Here is a 23,306-nt window from a genome sequence, read left to right on the forward strand (position 1 = left end):
AGTTCACAAGAAAAACGTTTCTCTCATTACGCTGCGAGTAGATGAATTCTTGTAATGATTGCACTGATCTGTGGATGAAAATTTGACTGATAGTGATGACGTACTAATAGACGAAAAGATATTTCTGGTATGCATTCAGTATATCATTTGTTTCGCACAACCTTAGTGTTGATATCTAAGAAGATAAGCCTAAACCAACTTAAAGGATTCCTTGTCGTGTTACTGTGTCAAGTAAGTTTGATAGATATCTTCATTTTGAATGAATTCGTCCGGATGATTCTTGGGTAAGATACATTCAGAAACCTGACGATGATCAACTTCCTCCTATGCCTCAAAGTCATAGATTAAGGTAAGGATCCCAGACTGATGGCGGCACACAGGTCGGTAGGAGCCAGGAAGTACAAACTACAACCTGCTATGTGGTGAAAACCAGTGTGAGTCATGCTGAACATTCTTAAAACCCGCTTCCATATACTATGACCGTCACTCTTTATGCATATCTCCCCCACCCACCCCTCTTAAGAGCCAGCTTGATATACTAAAGCATTTCTTCTTTTGTTATTTCATGTACCAGCAAATTCCTTTAACTCGTTGCCATGATTCTCATCCAAGGCCAAAACAACTTACGTCCACCACACATCACCACACATAAGACTAGGATATTCTATTTCTACCACATCACCACACATGAGACCTGGACATCACGCGTTCACCACACATCACACACATAAGGCCCTGACATTCTCCGTCCACCACACATTAGTCAGACATGCCAGTCTTCTGTGACAGGTCGAGGAACCACACCTGCCGACCAGTACTTTTGCTCCCACCTACAGTTTGCTCCAGCGGAGGAGCAGTTCCGGCGAGTGCTGCGGGGCAGCTACTCCCACATCACCTACAAGAACATTGGCTCGGCGATCGTGGCTGCCAGCTTCACTGACAGCCGTGGATACACACCATTCCACATCAGCAGATCGGAACACATTCAGTACGTTGGGAAAGGCTGGGGATTCAGGTGAGTCTGTGGCTCGTCAGCAGTATGACTAAAGCAAGGAGAGGTTGGCTAGAGATGTTGAATCCCGTTATGTTCGTAAAATCACGATCAATTAAAGCACTACAACCCGTAATTGAGGAGGCTTATCTTTTACACATGTGTGATTCCTCTACTGTCTCTGACATATGATATCTGTAGGATATATGTGATAATGATATTAATGTATTTCCGCAAAAACGAGTATCACTTAATCAAGAGAAAAGACATTAATATTGTCATTGTTTTTACTATTAAACATCATAAACAATGCTATTTAGGTAGGGCCTACAGGTTTATCATTTTCAGAGGAAGTTTTGAAATGAATAGATTTGCTTAGCAGAAATCTGTATAGATGTGAAAGTATTTCTAGATCATCTCGTTTAGTATTAGATATAGGAATGCCTTTCTACCGTGACTTGCAATACATTATTAAGTAAAAAAAACATATTTCATACTTATCATTTGTGTGAAAGCACCATCAGTGGTATAAGATCTACTTTTCTTTCAGCCTCTTCTAATCTGGAACTGACTCAGAGACGTCTGGTTATCCGCTGAACTAAATGAAATTTATTTATAGCCAGAGGTACATCTTGAAAGTCTGGTCAGAGCGTTCATGCCAAATACATTGTATTAAGTTATTGCATGAAGAAATACAAAGCAAGTGTGTGTGTGTGTGTGTGTGTGTGTGTGTGTGTGTGTGTGTGTGTGTGTGTGTGTGTGTGTGTCTGTGTCTGTGTGTCTGTGCCTGTGTCTGTGCGTGTGTGTGTGTCTGTGTGTCTGTGTGTTTGTGTGTGTGTGTGTGTGTATAACAGAAGAAGGAGTCACGCGGGGAGTGCTCATCCTCCTCGAAGGCTCAGATTGGAGTGTCTAAATGTGTGTGGATGTAACCAAGATGAGAAAAAAGGAGAGATAGGTAGCATGTTTCAGGAAAGGAACACAGATGTTTTGGCTCAGAGTGAAACCAAGCTCAAGGGTAAAGGGGAAGAGTGGTTTGGGAATGTTTTGGGAGTAAAGTCAGGGGTTAGTGAGAGGACAAGAGCAAAGGAAGGAGTAGCACTACTCCAGAAACAGGAGTTGTGGGAGTATGTGATAGAGTGTAAGAAAGTAAACTCTGGATTAATATGGGTAAAACTTAAAGTAGATGGATATAAATGGATAACTATTGATGCCGATGCACCTGGGCAGGAGAAGAAATATCATAAGAGACAAATGTTTTGGGAGCAGCCGAGTGAGTGTGTTAGCAGTTTTGATGCACGAGACCGGGTTACAGTGATGGGTAATTTAAATGCAAAGGTGAGTAATGTGGCAGTTGAGGTAATAATTGGTGTACATGGGGTGTTCAGTGTTGAAAATGGAAATAATGAGGAGCTTGTAGATTTGTGTGCTGAAAAAGGACTGGTGATCGGGAATAACTGGTTTAAAAAGGGAGATATACGTAAGTATACGTATGTAAGCATGAGAGATGGCAAGAGAGCGTTATTGGATTACGTGTTAATTGATGTACACATGAAATAGAGACTCTTGGATGTTGATGTGCTGGGAGGTGCACCTAGAGGAAGTCTGATTAGTATCTCGTGGAGGCGAAGGGGAAGATTGGTAGAGGCTTTCAGAAAAGTAGAGAAAATCTTAGGATGAACAGAGTGGTGAGATTAAGTGAGCTATGAAAGGACACTTGTGTGAGGAAGTACCAGGAGAGACTCAGTGCAGAATGGAAAAAGGTGAGAATAAAGGACGCAAGGGGTGTGGAGGAGGAATTGGATTTATTAAGGGAAGCCGTGATGGCTTGCGCAAAAGATGCTTGTGGCATGAGAAGCGTGGGAGGTGGGCAGATTAGAAACGGTAGTAGATGGTGGGAAAGATAAGTAAGATTATTAGTGAAAGGGAAGAGAGAGGCATTTGGACGATTTTTGCAGGGAAAAGTGCAACTGACTAGGAGTTGTATAAAAGAAAGAGGCAAGAGGTCAAGAGAAAGGTGCAAGAGGTGAAAAAGGGGGCAAATGAGAGTTGGGGTAAGAGAGTATCATTAAATTCTTGGGAGAATAAAAATATATTTTGGAAGGAGGTAAATAAAGTGAGTAAGACAAAGGAACAAATAGGAACATCGGTGAAGAGGGATGATGTGGAGGTTATAACAAGTAGTGGTGATGTGAGTAGGAGATGCAATGAGTATTCTGATGGTTTTTTGAATGTGTTAGATGATAGAGTTGTAGATATAAGGTATTTTGGTCGAGGCGGAGTGTGAGGTGAGAGGGTTAGGGAGAATGGCTTGGTAAACAGAGAAGAGGTTGTAAAAGCTTTGCGAAAGATGAAAGGCGGCAAAGCGGCGGATTTGGATGATATTGCAATGGAATTTATTGAAAAGGGGGTGACTGTGTTGTTGGGTGGTTGGTGAGGATATTCATGGTGAAGTCCCTGAGGATTGGCGGAATGCATGCATAATATATTGTAGAAAGGCAAAGAGGATAAAGGTGAATATTCAAATTATTGAGGTATAAGTTTGTTGCTTATCCCTGGGAAATTATATGGAAGGGTATTGATTGAGTAGGTGAAGGCATGTACAAGGCATCAGATTGGGGAAGAGCAGTACGGTTTCAGTAGAGGTAGAGGATCAGTGGATCAAGTGTTTGCTTTGAAGAATGTATGAGAGAAATACTTAGAAAAACAAATAGATTTGTATGTAGCACTTATGGATCTGAAGAAGGCATATGATAAAGTTGAAAAAGATGGTCTGTGGAAGGTTTTAAGAGTATGTGGTGTGGGAGGCAAGTTAAAAGTTTTTATCGAGGATGTAAGGCATGTGTGTGAGTAGGAAAAGAGGAAAGTCATTGGTTCCCAGTGAATGTCGGTTTCCGGCAGGGATGCGTGATGTTTCCATGGATTTTAATTTGTTTATGGATGGGGTTGTTAATGAGGTGAATGCAAGAGTTTTGGAAAGAGGGGCAAGTTTGCGGTCTGTTTTGGATGAGAGGGCCTGGGGAAGTGTGTCAGTTGTTGCTCGTTCATGATACAGCGCTGGTGGCTTATTCAGGTGAGAACCTGCAGAAGCTGGTGACTGAGTTTGGTAAAGTGTGTGAAAGAAGAAAGCTGAAAGTAAATGTGAATAAGAGCAAGGTTATTAAGTACTGTAGGGTTAAGGGACAAGTCAAGGGGAAGGTAAGTTTGAATGGATAAACACTAGAGGAAGTGAAGTGTTTTAGGTATCTGGGAGTAGATTTGGCAGCGGACTGAACCATGGAAGCGGAAGTGAGTCACATAGCTGGGACAGGGGGACTAAGGTTCAGGGAGCGCTGAAGAATGTATGGAAGGCGAGAACATTATCTCGTAAAGCAAAAATGGGTGTGGTTGAATGAAAAATGGTTCCAACAATGTTATTAGGTTGTGATGCGTGGACTATAGATTAAGTTGTAAGGAGAAGGGTGGGTGTGTTGGAAATGAAATGTTTGAGGACAATATGTGGTGTGGAGTGGTTTGATCGAGTAAGTAAGGAAAGGATAGGAGAGATATGTGGTAATAAAGCAGTCAGGTTGAGAAAGCAGAAGAGGGTGTATTAATATGGTTTGGTTACATAGAGAGAATGAGTGAGGAAAGATTGACACACGCATTCTCTCTATGTCACCAAACCATTTCAAAACACCCTATTCTGCTCTCTCAACCACACTCCTTTTATTTCCACACAACTCTCTTGCCCTTACATTACTTACTCGATCAAACCACCTCACACCACATCTTGTCCTCAAACATCTCATTTCCAGCACATCTACCCTCCTGCACACAACTCTATCCATAGCCCATGCCTCACATCCATACAACATTGTTGGAACCACTATTCTTTCAAACATATCCAATTTTGCTTTCCGAGATAATGTTCTCGACTTCCACACATTCTTCAAGGCTCCCAGAACTTTCGCCCCCTCCCCCACCCTATGATTCACTTCCGCTTCCATGGTTCCATCCACTGCCAGATCCACTCACGGATATCTAAAACACTTTACTTCCTCCAATTTTTCTCCATTCAAACTCACCTCCCAATTGACTTGACCCTCAACCATACTGTACCTAATAACTTTGCTCTTATTCATTTACTCTCAACTTTCTTCTTTCAAACACTTTACCAAACTCAGTCACCAGCTTCTGCAGTTTCTCACATGAATCAGCCACCAGCGCTTTATAATCAGCGAACAAAAACTGACTCACTTCCCAAGCTCTCTCATCCACAACAGACTGCATACTTGCCCCTCTTTCCAAAACTCTTACATTCACCTCCCTAACAACCCCATCCATAAACAAATTAAACAACCATGGAGGCATCACACACCCCTGCCGGAAACCTACATTCAATGAGAACCAAATTCATTCATCTCTTCCTACACGTACACATGCTTTACATTCGCGATAAAAACTTTTCACTGCTACTAACAACTTGCCTCCCACAACTTATATTCTTAATACCTTCCACAGAGCATCTCTATCACCTCTATCATATGCTTTCTCAAGATCCATAAATGATACATACAAATCCATTTGCTTTTCTAAGTATTCTCACATACATTCTTCAAAGCAAACTCCTGATCCACACATCCTCTACAACTTCTGAAACCACACTGCTCTTTCCCAGTCTGATGCTCTGTACATGCCTTCACCCTCTCAATCAATACCCTCCCGTATAACTTACCAGGAATACTCAACAAACTTATTCCTCTGTAATGTGAGAACTCACTCTTATCCCCTTTGCCTCTGTACAATGGCACTAAGCAAGCATTCGGCCAATCCTCAGGCACCTTACCATGAATCATATACACATTAAATAACCTTACCAACCAGTCATCAATACAGTCACCCCTTTTTTAATAAATTCCACTGCAATACCTTCGAAACTTGCTACCTTGCCGGCTTTCATCTTCCGCAAAGCTTTTACTACCTCTTCTTTATTTGCCAACTCATTTTCCCTAACCCTATCACTTTGCACACCACCTCGACCAAAACACCCTATATCTGCCACTCTATCATCAAACATATTCAACAAACTTCAAAATACTCACTTCACCTCCCTCTCATAGCACCACTACTTGTTATCACCTCCCTATTAACCCCCTTCACTGAAGTTCCCATTTGCTCCCTTGTCTTACGCACTTTATTTAACTCCTTCCAAAACATCTTTTTATTCTCCCTAAAATTTAATGATACTCTCTCACCCCAACTCTCATTTGCCCATTTTTCACCTATTGCACTATTATCTTGACCTTCTGCCACTTTCTTTTATTCATCTCCAACTCATTTGCATTTTTTCACTGCAAAAATCGTCATATATATATATATATATATATATATATATATATATATATATATATATATATATATATATATATATATATATATATATATATATATATATATATATATATATATATATATATATATATATATATATATATATATATATATATATATATATATATATATATATATATATATATATATATATATATATATATATATATATATATATATATATATATATATATATATATATATATATATATATATATATATATATATATATATATATATATATGTATATATATATATATATATATATATATATATATATATATATATATATATATATATATATATATATATATATAAATATATATATATATATATATATATATATATATATATATATATATATATATATATATATATATATATATATATATATATATATATATATATATATATATATATATATATATATATATATTTATATATATATATATATATATATATATATATATATATATATATATATATATATATATATATATATATATATATATATATATATATATATATATATATATATATGTACAGAGCATCAGATTGGGGAAGAGCAGCGTGGTTTCAGAAGTGGTAGAGGATGAGTGGATCAGGTGTTTGCTTTGAAGAATGTATGTGAGAAATACTTAGAAAAGCAAATGGATTTGTATGTAGCATTTATGAATCTGGAGAAGGCATATGATAAAGTTGATAGAGATGCTTTGTGGAAGGTATTAAGAGTATATGGTGTGGGAGGCAAGTTGTTAGAAGCAGTGAAAAGTTTTTATCGAGGATGCAAGGCATGTGTACGTGTAGGAAGAGAGGAAAGTGATTGGTTCTCAGTGAATGTAGGTTTGCGGCAGGGGTGTGTGATGTCTCCATGGTTGTTTAATTTTTTCATGGATGGGGTTGTTAGGGAGGTGAATGCAAGAGTTTTGGAAAGAGGCGCAAGTATGAAGTCGGTTGGGGATGAGAGAGCTGGGAAGTGAGTCAGTTGTTGTTCGCTGATGATACAGCGCTGGTGGCTGATTCATGTGAGAAACTGCAGAAGCTGGTGACTGAGTTTGGTAAAGTGTGTGAAAGAAGAAAGTTAAGAGTAAATATGAATAAGAGCAAGGTAATTAGGTACAGTAGGGTTGAGGGTCAAGTCAATTGGGAGGTAAGTGGAGAAAAACTGGAGGAAGTAAAGGGTTTTAGATATCTGGGAGTGGATCTGGCAGCGGATGGAAACATGGAAGCGGAAGTGGATCATAGGGTGGGGGAGGGGGCGAAAATCCTGAGAGCCTTGAAGAATGTGTGGAAGTCGAGACATTATCTAGGAAAGCAAAAATGGGTATGTTTGAAGGAATAGTGGTTCCAACAATGTTGTATGGTTGCGAGGCGTGGGCTATGGATAGAGTTGTGCGCAGGAGGATGGATGTGCTGGAAATGAGATGTTTGAGGACAATATGTGACTGCATACTTACCCCTCTTTCCAAAACTCTTGCATTCACCTCCCTAACAACCCAATCCATAAACAAATTAAACAACAATGCAGACATCACACACCCCTGCCGCAAACCTACATTTACTGAGAACCAATCACTTTCCTCTCTTCCTACACGAACACATGCCTTACATCCTCGATAAAAACTTTTCACTGCTTCTAACAACTTGCCTTCCACCCCGTATATTCTTAATACCTTCCACAGAGCACCTCTATCAACTCTATCATATGCCTTCTCCAGATCCATAAATGCTACATGCAAATCCATTTGCTTTTCTAAGTATTTCTCACATACATTTTAAAAGCTAACACCTGATCCAGACATCCACTACCACTTCTAAAAGCACACTGCTCTTCCCCAATCTGATGCTCTGTACATGACTTCACCCTCTCAGTCAATACCCTCCCATATAATTTACCCGGAATACTCAACAGACTTATACCTCTGTAATTTAGGTACTCACTCTTATCCCCTTTACCTTTGTACAATGGCACAAAGCAAGCTTTCCGCCAAGCTTCATGCACCTCACCATGAATCATACATACATTAAATAACCTTACCAACCAGTCGACAATACAGTCACTCCCTTTATTAATAAATTCCACTGCAATACCATCCAAATCTTACCGGCCTTCATCTTCCGCACAGCTTTTACTACCTCCTCTCTGTTTACCAACTCATTTTCCCTAACCCTATCATTTTGCACACCACATCGACCAGAACACCCTATATCTGACACTCTATCATCAAACACATTCAACAAACCTTCAAAATGGTCACTCCATCTCCTTCACATATCACAACTACTGGTCATCAACTCCCCATTAGCCCCCTTCACTGAAGTTCCCATTTGCTCTCTTGTCTTACGCACTATGTTTACCTGCTTCCAAATAATCTTTTTATTCTCCCTAAAATTTAATGATACTCTCTCACCCCAACTTTCTTTTGCTCTCTTTTTCACCTCTTCCGCCTTTCACTTTACCTCCTTCCTCTTTCTTTTATACATCTCAAATTTATTTGCATTATTTCACTTCAAAAATTGTCCAAATGCCTCTCTCTTCTCTTTCACTAGTAATCTTACTTCTTCAACCCACCACTCACTACACTTTCTAATCAACCTACCTCCCACGCTTCTCGTGCCAAAAGCATCTTTTGAGCAAGCTATCACTGATTCCCTAAATGCATCCCATTCCTCCCCCACTCCCCTTACCTCCTTTGCTCTCACCTTTTTCCATCCTGTACTCAGTCTCTCCTGGTAACTCTCACAGACAACTCCTTCCCAAGCACACTTACTCTCACCACTCTCTTAACCCCAACATTCTCTCTTTTTTTCTAAAAACCTCTACAAATCTTCACCTTCGCCTCCAGAAAATAATGATCAGATATCCGTCCAGTTGCACCTCTCAGCACATTAACATCCAAATGTCTCTCTTTCACGCGCCTATCAATTAGCACGTAATCCAATAACGTTCTCTGGCCATCCCTCCTACTTACATACGCATACTTCTATATATCTCACTTTTTAAACCAGGTATTCCCAATCACCAATCCTTTTTCAGCACATAAATCTATAAGCTCTTCATCATTTCCATTTACAATACTGAACACCCCATGTATACCAATTATTTACTCAACTGCCATATTACTCACCTTTGCATTCAAATCACACATCACTATATCCCGGTCTTGTGCATCAAAACCACTAACACACTCATTCAGCTGCTCCCAAAACACTTGCCTCTCATGATCTTTCTTCTCATGCCCAAGTGTATATGCACCAATTATCACCAATCTCTCTCCATCAACTTTCAGTTCTACCCATATCAATCTAGAATTTACTTTCTTACACTTTATCACATACTCCCACAACTCCTGTTTCAGGAGTAGTGATACTCCTTCCTTGCTCTTGTCCTCTCACTAACCCTTGACTTTACTACCAAGACATTCCCAAACCAATCTTCCCCTTTACCCTTGAGCTTCGTTTCACTCAGAGCTAAAACATCCAGATTCCTTTCCGCAAACATACTACCTATCCCTCCTTTTTTCTTATCTTGGTTACATCCACAGACATTTAGACACCCCAAATTGAGCATTCCAGGAGGATGAGCACTCCCCGCGTGACTCCTTCTTCTTTTTCCCTTTTTAGAAATTCAAAATACAAGGAGGGGAGGATTTCTGGCCCCCCGCTCCCGTCCCTTTTAGTCGCCTTCCACGACACGTGAAGAATGCGTGGGAAGCATTCTCTCTCCCTATCCACAGGTATATATATATATATATATATATATATATATATATATATATATATATATATATATATATATATATATATATATATATATATATATATATATATATATATACTTTCACCCCTATCCCTGAGGATAGGCGTGAAAGAATACTTCCCACGCATTCCTCGCGTGTCGTACAAGGCGACTGGAGGGGACGGGAGCGGGGGGCCAGAAATCCTCCCCTCCTTGTAATTTTATGTTTCTTAAAAATGGGAAACAGAAGGAGTCACGCGGGGATTGCTCATCCTCCTCGTAGACTCAGATTGGGGTGTCTAAATGTGTGTGGATGAAACCAAGATATTAAAAAAGGAGAGATAGGTAGTATGTTTGAGTAAAGGACCCTGGATGTTTTGGCTCTGATTGAAACGAAGCTCAAGCGTAAAGGGGAAGAGTGGTTTGGGAATGTCTTGGGAGTAAAGTCAGAGGTTAGTGAGAGGACAAGATCAAGGGAAGGAGTAGCAGTACTCCTGAAACAGGAGTTGTGGGAGTATGTGATAGAATGTAAGAAAGCAGATTCTCGATTAATAAGGGTAAAAATGAAAGTTGATGGAGAGAGATAGGTGATTATTGGTGCATATGCACCTGGGCATGAGAAGAAAGATCATGAGAGGCAAATGTTTTGGGAGCAACTGAATGAGTGTGTTAGGGGTTTTAATGCACGAGACCAGGTTATAGTGATGGGTGATTTGAATGCAAAGGTGAGTAATGTGGCAGTTGAGGGAATAATTGGTATACATTGGGTGTTCAGTGTTGTAAATGGAAATGGTGAAGAGCTCGTAGATTTATGTGCTGAAAAAGGACTGATGATTGGGAAAACCTGGTTTAAAAAGCGAGATATAGATAAGTATACGTATGTAAGTCGGAGAGATGGCCAGTGAGCGTTATTCGATTACGTGTTAATTGACAGACGCGCGAAAGATAGACTTTTGGATGTTAATGTGCTGAGAGGTGCAACTGGAGGGATGTCTGATCATTATCTTGTGGAGGCTAAGGTGAAGATTTGTATGGGTTTTCAGAAAAGAAGAGTGAATGTTGGGGTGAAGAGGGTGGTGAGAGTAAGTGAGCTTGGGAAGGAGACTTGTGTGAGGAAGTACCAGGAAAGACTGAGTACAGAATGGAAAAAGGTGAGAACAATGGAAGTAAGGGGAGTGGGGGAGGAATGGGATGTATTTAGGGAATCAGTGATGGAGTGCGCAAAAGATGCTTGTACCATGATAAGCGTGGGAGGTGGGTTGATTAGAAAGGGTAGTGAGTGGTGGGATGAAGAAGTAAGATCATTAGTGAAAGAGAAGAGAGAGGCATTTGAACGATTTTTGCAGGAAAAAAATGCAATTAAGTGGGAGATGTATAAAAGAAAGAGACAGGAGGTCAAGAGAAAGGTGCAAGAGGTGAAAAAGAGGGCAAATGAGAGTTGGGGTGAGAGAGTATCATTAGATTTTAGGGAGAATAAAAAGATGTTCTGGAAGGAGGTAAATAAAGTGCGTAAGACAAGGGAGCAAATGGGAACTTCAGTGAAGGGCGCAAATGGGGAGGTGATAACAAGTAGTGGTGATGTGAGAAGGATATAGATTGAGTACCTTGAAGATTTGTTGAATGTGTTTGATGATAGAGTGGCAGATATAGGGTGTGTTGGTCGAGTTGGTGTGCAAAGTGAGAGGGTTAGGGAAAATGATTTGGTAAACAGAGAAGAGGTAGTAAAAGCTTTGCGGAAGATGAAAGCCGGCAGGGCAGTAGTTTTGGATGGTATTACAGTGGAATTTATTAAAAAAGGGGGTGACTGTATTGTTGACTTGTTGGTAAGGTTATTTAATGTATGTATGACTCATGGTGAGGTGCCTGAGGATTGGCGGAATGCGTGCATAGTGCCATTGTACAAAGGCAAAGGAGATAAAAGTGAGTGCTCAAATCACAGAGGTATAAGTTTGTTGAGTATTCCTGGTAAATTATATGGGAGGATATTGATTGAGAGGGTGAAGGCATGTACAGAGCATCAGATTGGGGAAGAGCAGTGTGGTTTCAGAAGTGGTAGAGGATGTGTCGATCAGGTGTTTGCTTTGAAGAATGTATGTGAGAAATACTTAGAAAAGCAAATGGATTTGTATATAGCATTTATGGATCTGGAGAAGGCATATGATAGAATTGATAGAGATGCTCTGTGGAAGGTATTAAGAATATATGGTGTGGTAGGCAAGTTTTTAGAAGCAGTGAAAAGTTTTTATCGAGGAAGTAAGGCATGTGTACGTGTAGGAAAAGAGGAAAGTGATTGGTTCTCAGTGAATGTAGGTTTGCGGCAGTTGTGTGTGATGTCTCCATGTCTTTTTAATTTGTTTATGGATGGGTTTGTTAGGTAGGTGAATACAAGAGTTTTGGAAAGAGTGGCAGGTATGAAGTCTGTTGTAGATGAGAGAGCTTGGGAAGTGAGTCAGTTGTTCTTCGCTGATGACACAGCGCTGGTGGCTGATTCATGTGAGAAACTGCAGAAGCTGGTGACTTAGTTTGGTGAAGTGTGTGAAAGAAGAAAGTAAAGAGTAAATGTGAATAAGAGCAAGGTTATTAGGTACAGTAGGGTTGAGGGTCAAGTCAATTGGGTGGTAAGTTTGAATGGAGAAAAACTAGAGGAAGTAAAGTGTTTTAGATGTCTGGGAGTGGATCTGGCAGCGGATGGAACCGTGGAAGCGGAAGTGAATCATAGGGTGGGGGAGGGGGCGAAAATCCTGGGAGCCTTGAAGAATGTGTGGAAGTCGAGAACATTATCTGGGAAAGCAAAAATGGTTATGTTTGAAGGAACAGTGGTTCCAACAATGTTGTATGGTTGCGAGGCGTGGTCTATGGATAGAGTTGTGCGCAGGAGGGCGGATGTGCTGGAAATGAGATGTTTGAGGATAATGTGTGGTGTGAGGTGGTTTTGATCGAGTAAGTAATGTAAGGGTAAGAGAGATGTGTAGAAATAAAGAGCGTGGTTGAGAGAGCAGAAGAGGGTGTTTTGAAAGGGTTTGGGCACATGGAGAGAATGAGTGAGGAAAGATTGACCAAGAGGATATATGTGTCGGAGGTGGAGGGAACGAGAAGTCGGAGACCAAATTGAAGGTGGAAAGATGGTGTGAAAAAGATTTTGTGTGATCGTGGCCTGAACATGCAAGAGGGTGAAAGGCGTGCAAGGAATAGAGTAAATTGGTTCGATGTTGTATACCGGGGTAGACTGTCATTGCTGTCAGTGGATTGAATCAGGTCATATGAAGCGTCTGGGGTAAACCATGGAAAGTTGTGTGGGGCCTGGATGTGGAAAGGGAGCTGTGGTTTCGGGCATTATTGCATGACAGCTAGAGACTTAGTGTGAATGAATGGGGCCTTTGTTGTCTTTTCCTAGTGCTACCTCGCACACATGAGGGGGGAGGGGGATGGTATTCCATGTGTATCGAGGTGGCGATGGAAATGAATAAAGGCAGACAGTGTGAATTTTGTGCATGGGTATATGTTTATGTGTCTGTGTGTGTATATATATGTGTACATTTAAATGTATAGGTGTGTATATTTGCGTGTGTGGACGTGTATGTATATACATTGTGTATGGGGGTGTGTTGGGCCATTTCTTTCGTCTGTACACAATGTACACATATATATATAAACACACAGATATATACATATATACACATGTACATAACTCATACTGTCTGCCTTTATTTATTCCCATCGGCACCTCGCCACACATGGAATAACAACCTCCTCCCCCCTCTTGTGTCGAGGTAGCGCTAGGAAAAGAAAACAAAGGCCCCATTCGTTCAAACTCAGTCTCTACCTGTCATGTTATAATGCACCGAAACCACATCTCCCTTTCCACATCCAGGCCCCATAGAACTTTCAATGGTTTACCCCAGACGCTTCATATGCCCTGGTTCAATCCAGTGGCATCACGTCGACCCCGGTATACCACATCGTTCCAATTCACTCTATTCCTTGCATGCCATTCCCCCTCTTGCATGTTCAGGACCCGATCACTCAAAATCTTTTTCACTCCATCTTTCCACCTCCAATTTGGTTTCCCACTTCTCCTCGTTCCCTCCACCTCTGACACATATATCCACTTGGTCAATCTTTCCTCACTCATTCTGTCCATGTGACCAAACCATTTCAAAACCCCCCCTCTTCTGCTCTCTCAACCACACTCTTTTTATTTCCACATATCTCTCTTACCCTTATATAACTTACTCGATCAAACCACCTCACACCACAAATATTCTTCAAACATCTCATTTCCACACATTCACCCTCCTGCGCAAAACTCTATCCATAACCCACGCCTCGCAACCATACAATATTGTTGTAACCACTATTCCTTCAAACATACCAATTTTTGCTTTCCAAGATAATGTTCTCGACTTCCAAACATTCTCCAAGGTTCCCAGAATTTTTGCTCCCTTCCCCCACCCTATGATTTACTTCCACTTCCACGGTTCCATCCGCTGCCAGATCCACTCCCAAATATCAAAAACACTTTACTTCAGTTTTTCTCCATTCAAACTTACGTCCCATTGCCTTGACCCTCAACCCCATTGTACCTAATAACCTTGCTCTTATTCACATTTACTCTTAACTTTCTTCTTTCACACACTTTACCAAACTCAGTCACCAGCTTCTCCAGTTTCTCACATGAATAAGCCACCAGCGACGCATCATCAGCGAACAAGAACTGACTCATATTCCAAGTTCTCTCATCTACAAAAGACTGCATACTTGCCCCTCTTTCCAAAACTCTTGTATTCGACCTCCCTAACAACCCCATCCATAAACAAATTAAACAACCAAGGAGACATCACACACCTCTGCGGCAAACCTCCATTCACTGAGAACCAGTCACTTTCCTCTCTTCCTACACGTACATATGCCTTACATCCTCGATAAAAACTTTTTACTGTTTCTAACAACTTGCCTCCCACACCATATATTCATAATACCTTCTACAGAGCATCTCTGTCAACTCTATCATATGCCTTCTCCAGATCCATAAATTCTACATGCAAATCCATTTGCTTTTCTAAGTATTTCTCACATACATTTATCAAAGGAAACACCTGATCCACACATCCTCTACCACTCCTGAAACCACTCCGCTCTTCACCAATCTGATGTTCTTTACATGCCTTCACCCTCTCAATCAATGCCCTCCAATATAATATACCATTAATACTCAACAAACGTATACCTCTATAATATGAGCACTCACTCTTATCCCCTTTGTCTTTGTACTATGGCACTATGCAAGCATTCCGCCAATCCTCAGGCACCTCACCATGAATAATACATACATTAAATAACCTTACCAACCAGTCAACAATACAGTCACCCCTTTCTTAATACATTGCACTGCAATACCATCCATACCTGCTGCCTTGCCGGCTTCCATCTTCCGCAAAGGTCCCACTACCCCATCTCTGTTTACCATATCATTTTCCCTAACCCTCTCACTTTGTACACCACCTCGAGCAAAACACCCTATATCTGCCACTCTATCATCAAACATATTTAACAAACCTTCAAAATACTCACTCCATCTCCTTCTCACATCACCACTTCTTGTTATTACCTCCCCATTAGCAACCTTCACTGAAGTTCCCATTTAATCCCTTGTCTTACGCACTTTATTTACCGCCTTCCAAAACATCATTTTATTCTCCCTAAAATTTAATGACACTATCTCACCCCAACTCTTGCATATTTCTCTTGACCTCCTGCCTCTTTGTTTTATACATCTCCCACTCATTTGCATTTTTACCTGCAAAAACAGTCCAAATACCTCTCTCTTCTCTTTCACTAATAATCTTACTTCTTCATCCCACCACTCACTACCCTTTCTAATCATCCAAGCTCCCACGCTTCTCATACCGCAATCATCTTTTGCGGAAGCCATCACTGCTTCCATAAATACACCCCATTCTTCCCCCACTCCCCTTACCTCCTTTGTTCTCACCTTTTGCTATTCCGTACTCAGTCTCTCTTGGTACTCACAAAAGTCTACTTCCCAAGCTCATTTACTCCCACCATTCTCTTCCCCCAACATTGTCTTTTTTTCTGAAAACCCCTACAAATCTACACCTTCGCCTCCACTATATAATGATGAGACATCGCTCCAGTTGCACTTCTCAGCACATTAACATCCAGATGTCTCTCTCTCGCGCGACTATCAATTAACACGTAATCCAATAACGCTCTCTGGCCATCTTTCCTTCTTACATACGTATACTTATGTATATCTCGCTTTTTAATCCACGTATTCCCAATCACCAGTCCTTTTTCAGCACATAAATGTACAAGCGCTTCACCATTTCCATTTACAACACTGAACACCGAATATATACCCATTAAATATATATATATATATATATATATATATATATATATATATATATATATATATATATATATATATATATATATATATATATATATTTTTTTTTTTCATACTATTCGCCATTTCCCGCATTAGCGAGGTAGCGCTAAGAACAGAGGACTGGGCCTTTGAGGGAATATCCTCACCTGGCCCCCTTCTCTGTTCCTTCTTTTGGAAAAAAAAAAAAACAAAAAAAACGAGAGGGGAGGATTTCCAGCCACCCCGCTCCCTTCCCTTTTAGTCGCCTTCTACGACACGCAGGGAATACGTGGGAAGTATTCTTTCTCCCCTATATATATATATATATATTTGAAGAATGTATGTGAGAAATACTTAGAAAAGCAAATGGATTTGTATGTAGCATTTATGGATCTGGAGAAGGCATATGAGAGAGTTGATAGAGATGCTCTGTGGAAGGTATTAAGAATATATGGTGTGGGAGGCAAGTTGTTAGAAGCAGTGAAAAGTTTTTATCGAGGATGTAAGGCATGTGTACGTGTAGTAAGAGAGAGGAAAGTGATTGGTTCTCAGTGAATGTAGGTTTGCGGCAGGGGTGTGTGATGTCTCCATGGTTGTTTAATTTGTTTATGGATGGGGTTGTTAGGGAGGTGAATGCAAGAGTTTTGGAAGGAGGGCCAAGTATGATGTCTGTTGGGAATGAGAGAGCTTGGGAAGTGAGTCAGGTGTTGTTCGCTGATGATACAGCGCTGGTGGCTGATTCATGTGAGAAACTGCAGAAGCTGGTGACTGAGTTTGGTAAAGTGTGTGAAAGAAGAAAGTTAAGAGTAAATGTGAATAAGAACAAGGTTATTAGGTACAGAAAGGTTGAGGGTCAAGTCAATTGGGAGGTAAGCTTGAATGGAGAAAAACTGGAGGAAGTGAAGTGTTTTAGATATCTGGGAGTGTATCTGGCAGCGGATGGAACCAGGGATGCGGAAGTGGATCATAGGGTGGGGGAGGGGGCGAAAATTCTGGGAGCCTTGAAGAATGTATGGAAGTCGAGAACATTATCTCGGAAAGCAAAAATGGGCATGTTTGAAGGAATAGTGGTTCCAACAATGTTGTATGGTTGCGAGGCGTGGGCTATGGATAGAGTTGTGCGCAGGAGGATAGATGTGCTTGAAATGAGATGTTTGAGGACAATGTGTGGTGTAAGGTGGTTTGATCGAGTAAGTAACATAAGGGTAAGAGAGATGTTTGGAAATAAAAAGAGCGTTGTTGAGAGAGCACAAGAAGGTTTTTTGAAATGGTTTCGGCACATGGAGAGAATGAGTGAGGAAAGATTGACCAAGAGGATAGATGTGTCGGAGGTGGAGGGAACGAGGAGAAGTGGGAGACCAAATTGGAGGTGGAAAGATGGAGTGAAAAAGATTTTGTGTGATCGGGGCCCGAACATGGAGGAGGGTGAAAGGAGGGCAAGGAATAGAGTGAATTGGATTGATGTGGTGTACCGGGGTGTACGTGCTGTCAGTGGATTGAATCAGGGCATGTGAAGCGTTTGGGGTAAACAATGGAAAGCTGTGTAGGTATGTATATTTGCGTGTATGGACGTATGTATATACATGTGTATGGGGGTGGGTTGGGCCATTTCTTTCGTCTGTTTCCTTGCGCTACCTCGCAAACGCGGGAGACAGCGACAAAGCAAAAAAAAAGAAAGAAAAAAAAAATATATATATATATATATATATATATATATATATATATATATATATATATATATATATATATATATATTTTATTTTCATTCATACTATTCGCCATTTTCCGCGTTAGCAAGGTAGCGTTAAGAACAGAGGACTGGACCTTTGAGGGAATATGCTCACCTGACCCCTTCTCTGTTCCTTCTTTTGGACAATTAAAAAAACTGAGAGGGGAGGATTTCCAGCCCCCCCCCGCTTCCTTCCCTTTTACTCGCCTTCTACGACACGCAGGGAATACGTGGGAAGTATTCTTTCTCCCCTATCCCCAGGGAATACATATATATATATATATATATATATATATATATATATATATATATATATATATATATATATATATATATATATATATATTATATTTATTTTTTTATTATGCTTTGTCGCTGTCTCCCGCGTTTGCGAGGTAGCGCAAGGAAACAGACGAAAGAAATGGCCCCCCCCCCCCCCCCACCCATACACATGTATATACATACGTCCACACACACAATTATACATACCTACACAGCTTTCCATGGTTTACCCCAGACGCTTCACATGCCCTGCTTCAATCCACTGACAGCACGTCAACCCCGGTATACCACATCGCTCCAATTCACTCTATTCCTTGCCCTCCTTTCACCCTCCTGCATGTTAAGGCCCCGATCACACAAAATCTTTTTCACTCCATCTTTCCACCTCCAATTTGGTCTCCCTCTTCTCCTCGTTCCCTCCACCTCCGACACATATATCCTCTTGGTCAATCTTTCCTCCCTCATCCTCTCCATGTGCCCAAACCACTTCAAAACACACTCTTCTGCTCTCTCAACCACGCTCTTTTTATTTCCACACATCTCTCTTGCCCTTACGTTACTCACTCGATCAAACCACCTCACCACACATTGTCCTCAAACATCTCATTTCCAGCACATCCATCCTCCTGCGCACAACTCTATCCATAGCCCACGCCTCGCAACCATACAACATTGTTGGAACCACTATTCCTTCAAACATACCCATTTTTGCTTTCCGAGATAATGTTCTCGACTTCCACACATTCTTCAAGGCCCCCAGGATTTTCGCCCCCTCCCCCACCCTATGATCCACTTCCGCTTCCATGGATCAATCCGCTGCCAGATCCACTCCCAGATATCTAAAACATTTCACTTCCTCCAGTTTTTCTCCATTCAAACTCACCTCCCAATTGACTTGACCCTCAACCCTACTGTACCTAATAACCTTGCTCTTATTCATATTTACTCTTAACTTTCTTCTTCCACACCCTTTTCCAAACTCAGTCACCAGCTTCTGCAGTTTCCCACATGAATCAGCCACCAGCGCTGTATCATCAGCGAACAACAACTGACTCACTTCCCAAGCTCTCTCATCCCTAACAGACTTCATACTTGCCCCTCTTTCCAAAACTCTTGCATTTACCTCCCTAATAACCCCATCCATAAACAAATTAAACAACCATGGAGACATCACACACCCCTGCCGCAAACCTACATTCACTGAGAACCAATCACTTTCCTCTCTTCCTACACGTACATATGCCTTACATCCTCGATAAAAACTTTTCACTGCTTTTAACAACTTTCCTCCCACACCATATATTCTTAATACCTTCCACAGAGCATCTCTATCAACTCTATCATATGCCTTCTCCAAGTTCATAAATGCTACATACAAATCCATTTGCTTTTCTAAGTATTTCTCACATACATACTTCAAAGCAAATACCTGATCCACACATCCTCTACCACTGCTGAAACCACACTGCTCTTCCCCAATCTGATGCTCTGTACATGCCTTCACCCTCTCAATCAATACCCTCCCATATAATTTACCAGGAATACTCAACAAACTTATACCTCTGTAATTTGAGCACTCACTCTTATCCCCTTTGCCTTTGTACAATGTCACTATGCACGCATTCCGCCAATCCTCAGGCACCTCACCATGAGTCATACATACATTAAATAACCTTACCAACCAGTCAACAATACAGTCACCCCCTTTTTTAATAAATTCCACTGCAATACCATCCAAACCTGCTGCCTTGCCGGCTTTCATCTTCCGCAAAGCTTTCACTACCTCTTCTCTGTTTACCAAATCAATTTAACTAACCCTCTCACTTTGCACACCACCTCGACCAAAACACCCTATATCTGCCACTCTATCATCAAACACATTCAACAAACCTTCAAAATACTCACTCCATCTCCTTCTCACATCACCACTACTTGTTTTCACCTCCCCACTTGCGCCCTTCACCGAAAATATATATATATATATATATATATATATATATATATATATATATATATATTTTCTTTTTTTTTTTTTATACTTTGTCGCTGTCTCCCGCGTTTGCGAGGTAGCGCAAGGAAACAGACGAAAGAAATGGCCCAACACCCCCCATACACATGTATATACATACGTCCATACACGCACATATACATACCTACACAGCTTTCCATGGTTTACCCCAGACGCTTCACATGTCTTGATTCAATCCACTGACAGCACGTCAACCCCGGTATACCACATTGCTCCAATTCACTCTATTCCTTGCCCTCCTTTCACCCTCCTGCAAGTTCAGACCCCGATCACAAAAAATCTTTTTCACTCCATCTTTCCACCTCCAATTTGGTCTCTCTCTTCTCCTCGTTCCCTCCACCTCCGACACATATATCCTCTTGGTCAACCTTTCCTCAATCATTCTCTCCATGTGCCCAAACCATTTCAAAACACCCTCTTCTGGCCTCTCAACCACGCTCTTTTTATTTCCACTCATCTCTCTCACCCTTACGTTACTTACTCGATCAAACAACCTCACACCACACATTGTCCTCAAACATCTCATTTCCAGCACATCCATCCTCCTGCGCACAACTCTATCCATAGCCCACGCCTCGCAACCGTACAACATTGTTGGAACCACTATTCCTTCAAACATACCCATTTTTGCTTTCCGAGATAATGTTCTCGACTTCCACACATTCTTCAAGGCTCCCAGAATTTTCGCCCCCTCCCCCACCCTATGGTCCAAATCTGCTTCTATGGTTCCATCCGCTGCCAGATCCACTCCCAGATATCTAAAACACTTCACTTCCTCCAGTTTTTCTCCATTTAAACTCACCTCCCAATTTACTTGACCCTCAACCCTACTGTACCTAATGACCTTGCTCTTATTCACATTTACTCTTAACTTTCTTCTTCCACACACTTTACCAAACTCCGTCACCAGCTTCTGCAGTTTCTCACATGAATCAGCCACCAGCGCTGTATCATCAGCGAACAACAACTGACTCACTTCCCAAGCTCTCTCATCCCCAACAGACTTCATACTTGCCCCTCTTTCCAAAACTCTTGCCTTTACCTCCCTAACAACCCCATCCATAAACAAATTAAACAACCATGGAGACATCACACACCCCTGCCGCAAACCTACATTCACTGAGAACCAATCACTTTCCTCTCTTCCTACACGTACACATGCCTTACATCCTCGATAAAAACTTTTCACTGCTTCTAACAACTTGCCTCCCACACCATATATTCTTAATACCTTCCACAGAGCATCTCTATCAACTCTATCATATGCCTTCTCCAGATCCATAAACGCTACATACAAATCCATTTGCTTTTCTAAGTATTTCTCACATACATTCTTCAAAGCAAACACCTGATCCACACATCCTCTACCACTTCTGAAACCACACTGCTCTTCCCCAATCTGATGCTCTGTACATGCCTTCACCCTCTCAACCAATACCCTCCCATACAATTTACCAGGAATACTCAACAAACTTATACCTCTGTAATTTGAGCACTCACTCTTATCCCCTTTTCATTTGTACAATGGCACTATGCACGCATTCCTCCAATCCTCAGGCACCTCACCATGAGTCATACATACATTAAATAACCTTACCAACCAGACAACAATACAGTCACCCCCTTTTTTAATAAATTCCACTGCAATACCATCCAAGCCTGCTGCCTTGCCGGCTTTCATCTTCCGCAAAGCTTTTACTACCTCTTCTCTGTTTACCAAATCGTTTTCCCTAACCCTCTCACTTTGCACACCACCTCGACCAAAACACCCTATATCTGCGACTCTATCATCAGACACATTCAACAAACCTTCAAAATACTCACTCCATCTCCTTTCCACATCACCACTACTTGTTATCACCTCCCCATTTGCGCCCTTCACTAAAGTTCCCATTTGCTCCCTTGTCTTACGCACTTTATTTACCTCCTTGCAGAACATCTTTTTATTCTCCCTAAAATTTAATGACACTCTCTCACCCCAACTCTCATTTGCCCTTCTTTTCACCTCTTGCACCTTTCTCTTGACCTCCTGTCTCTTTCTTTTATACATCTCCCACTCAATTGCATTTTTTCCCTTCAAAAATCGTCCAAATGCCTCTCTCTTCTCTTTCACTAATACTCTTACTTCTTCATCCCACCACTCACTACACTTTCTAATCAACCCACCTCCCACTCTTCTCATGCCACAAGCATCTTTTGCGCAATCCATCACTGACTCCCGAAAAACATCCCATTCCTCCCCCACTCCCCTTACTTCCATTGTTCTCACCTTTTTCCATTCTGTACACAGTCTCTCCTGGTACATCCTCACACAGATCTCCTTCCTAAGCTCACTTATATATATATATATATATATATATATATATATATATATATATATATATATATATATATATATATATATATATATATATATATATATATATATATATACAGGGGTTGACGTGCTGTCAGTGGAGTGAATCAAGGCATGTGAAGCGTCTGGGGTAAACCATGGAAAGCTGTGTAGGTATGTATATTTGCGTGTGTGGACGTGTGTATGTACATGTGTATGGGGGGGGGGGTTGGGCCATTTCTTTCGTCTGTTTCCTTGCGCTACCTCGCAAACGCGGGAGACAGCGACAAAGTATAAAAAAAAAAAAAAAAAAAAAAAAAATATATATATATATATATATATATATATATATATATATACTGTATTATTGACTGGTTGGTAAGGTTATTTAATGTATGTGTGACTCATGGTGAGGTGCCTGAGGATTGGCGGAATGCGTG

The 23,306-nt window shown here is 40.9% G+C and overlaps 1 protein-coding gene across 1 annotated transcript in view; it reads left to right on the forward strand.

Moving 5' to 3' along the window:
• Nucleotides 1–23,306, forward strand: part of LOC139763319 (uncharacterized) — a 74,843-nt gene that overhangs the window by 27,967 nt on the left and 23,570 nt on the right. Inside the window, exon 7 of the mRNA XM_071689341.1 lies at nt 790–1,015. Within this exon, the coding sequence (XP_071545442.1) occupies nt 790–1,015 (226 nt within the window). The remainder of the gene's footprint in view (nt 1–789; nt 1,016–23,306) is intronic.

Source organism: Panulirus ornatus, chromosome 46, assembly GCF_036320965.1.
Source record: "Panulirus ornatus isolate Po-2019 chromosome 46, ASM3632096v1, whole genome shotgun sequence".
In the NCBI taxonomy this organism is placed as follows: domain Eukaryota; kingdom Metazoa; phylum Arthropoda; class Malacostraca; order Decapoda; family Palinuridae; genus Panulirus; species Panulirus ornatus.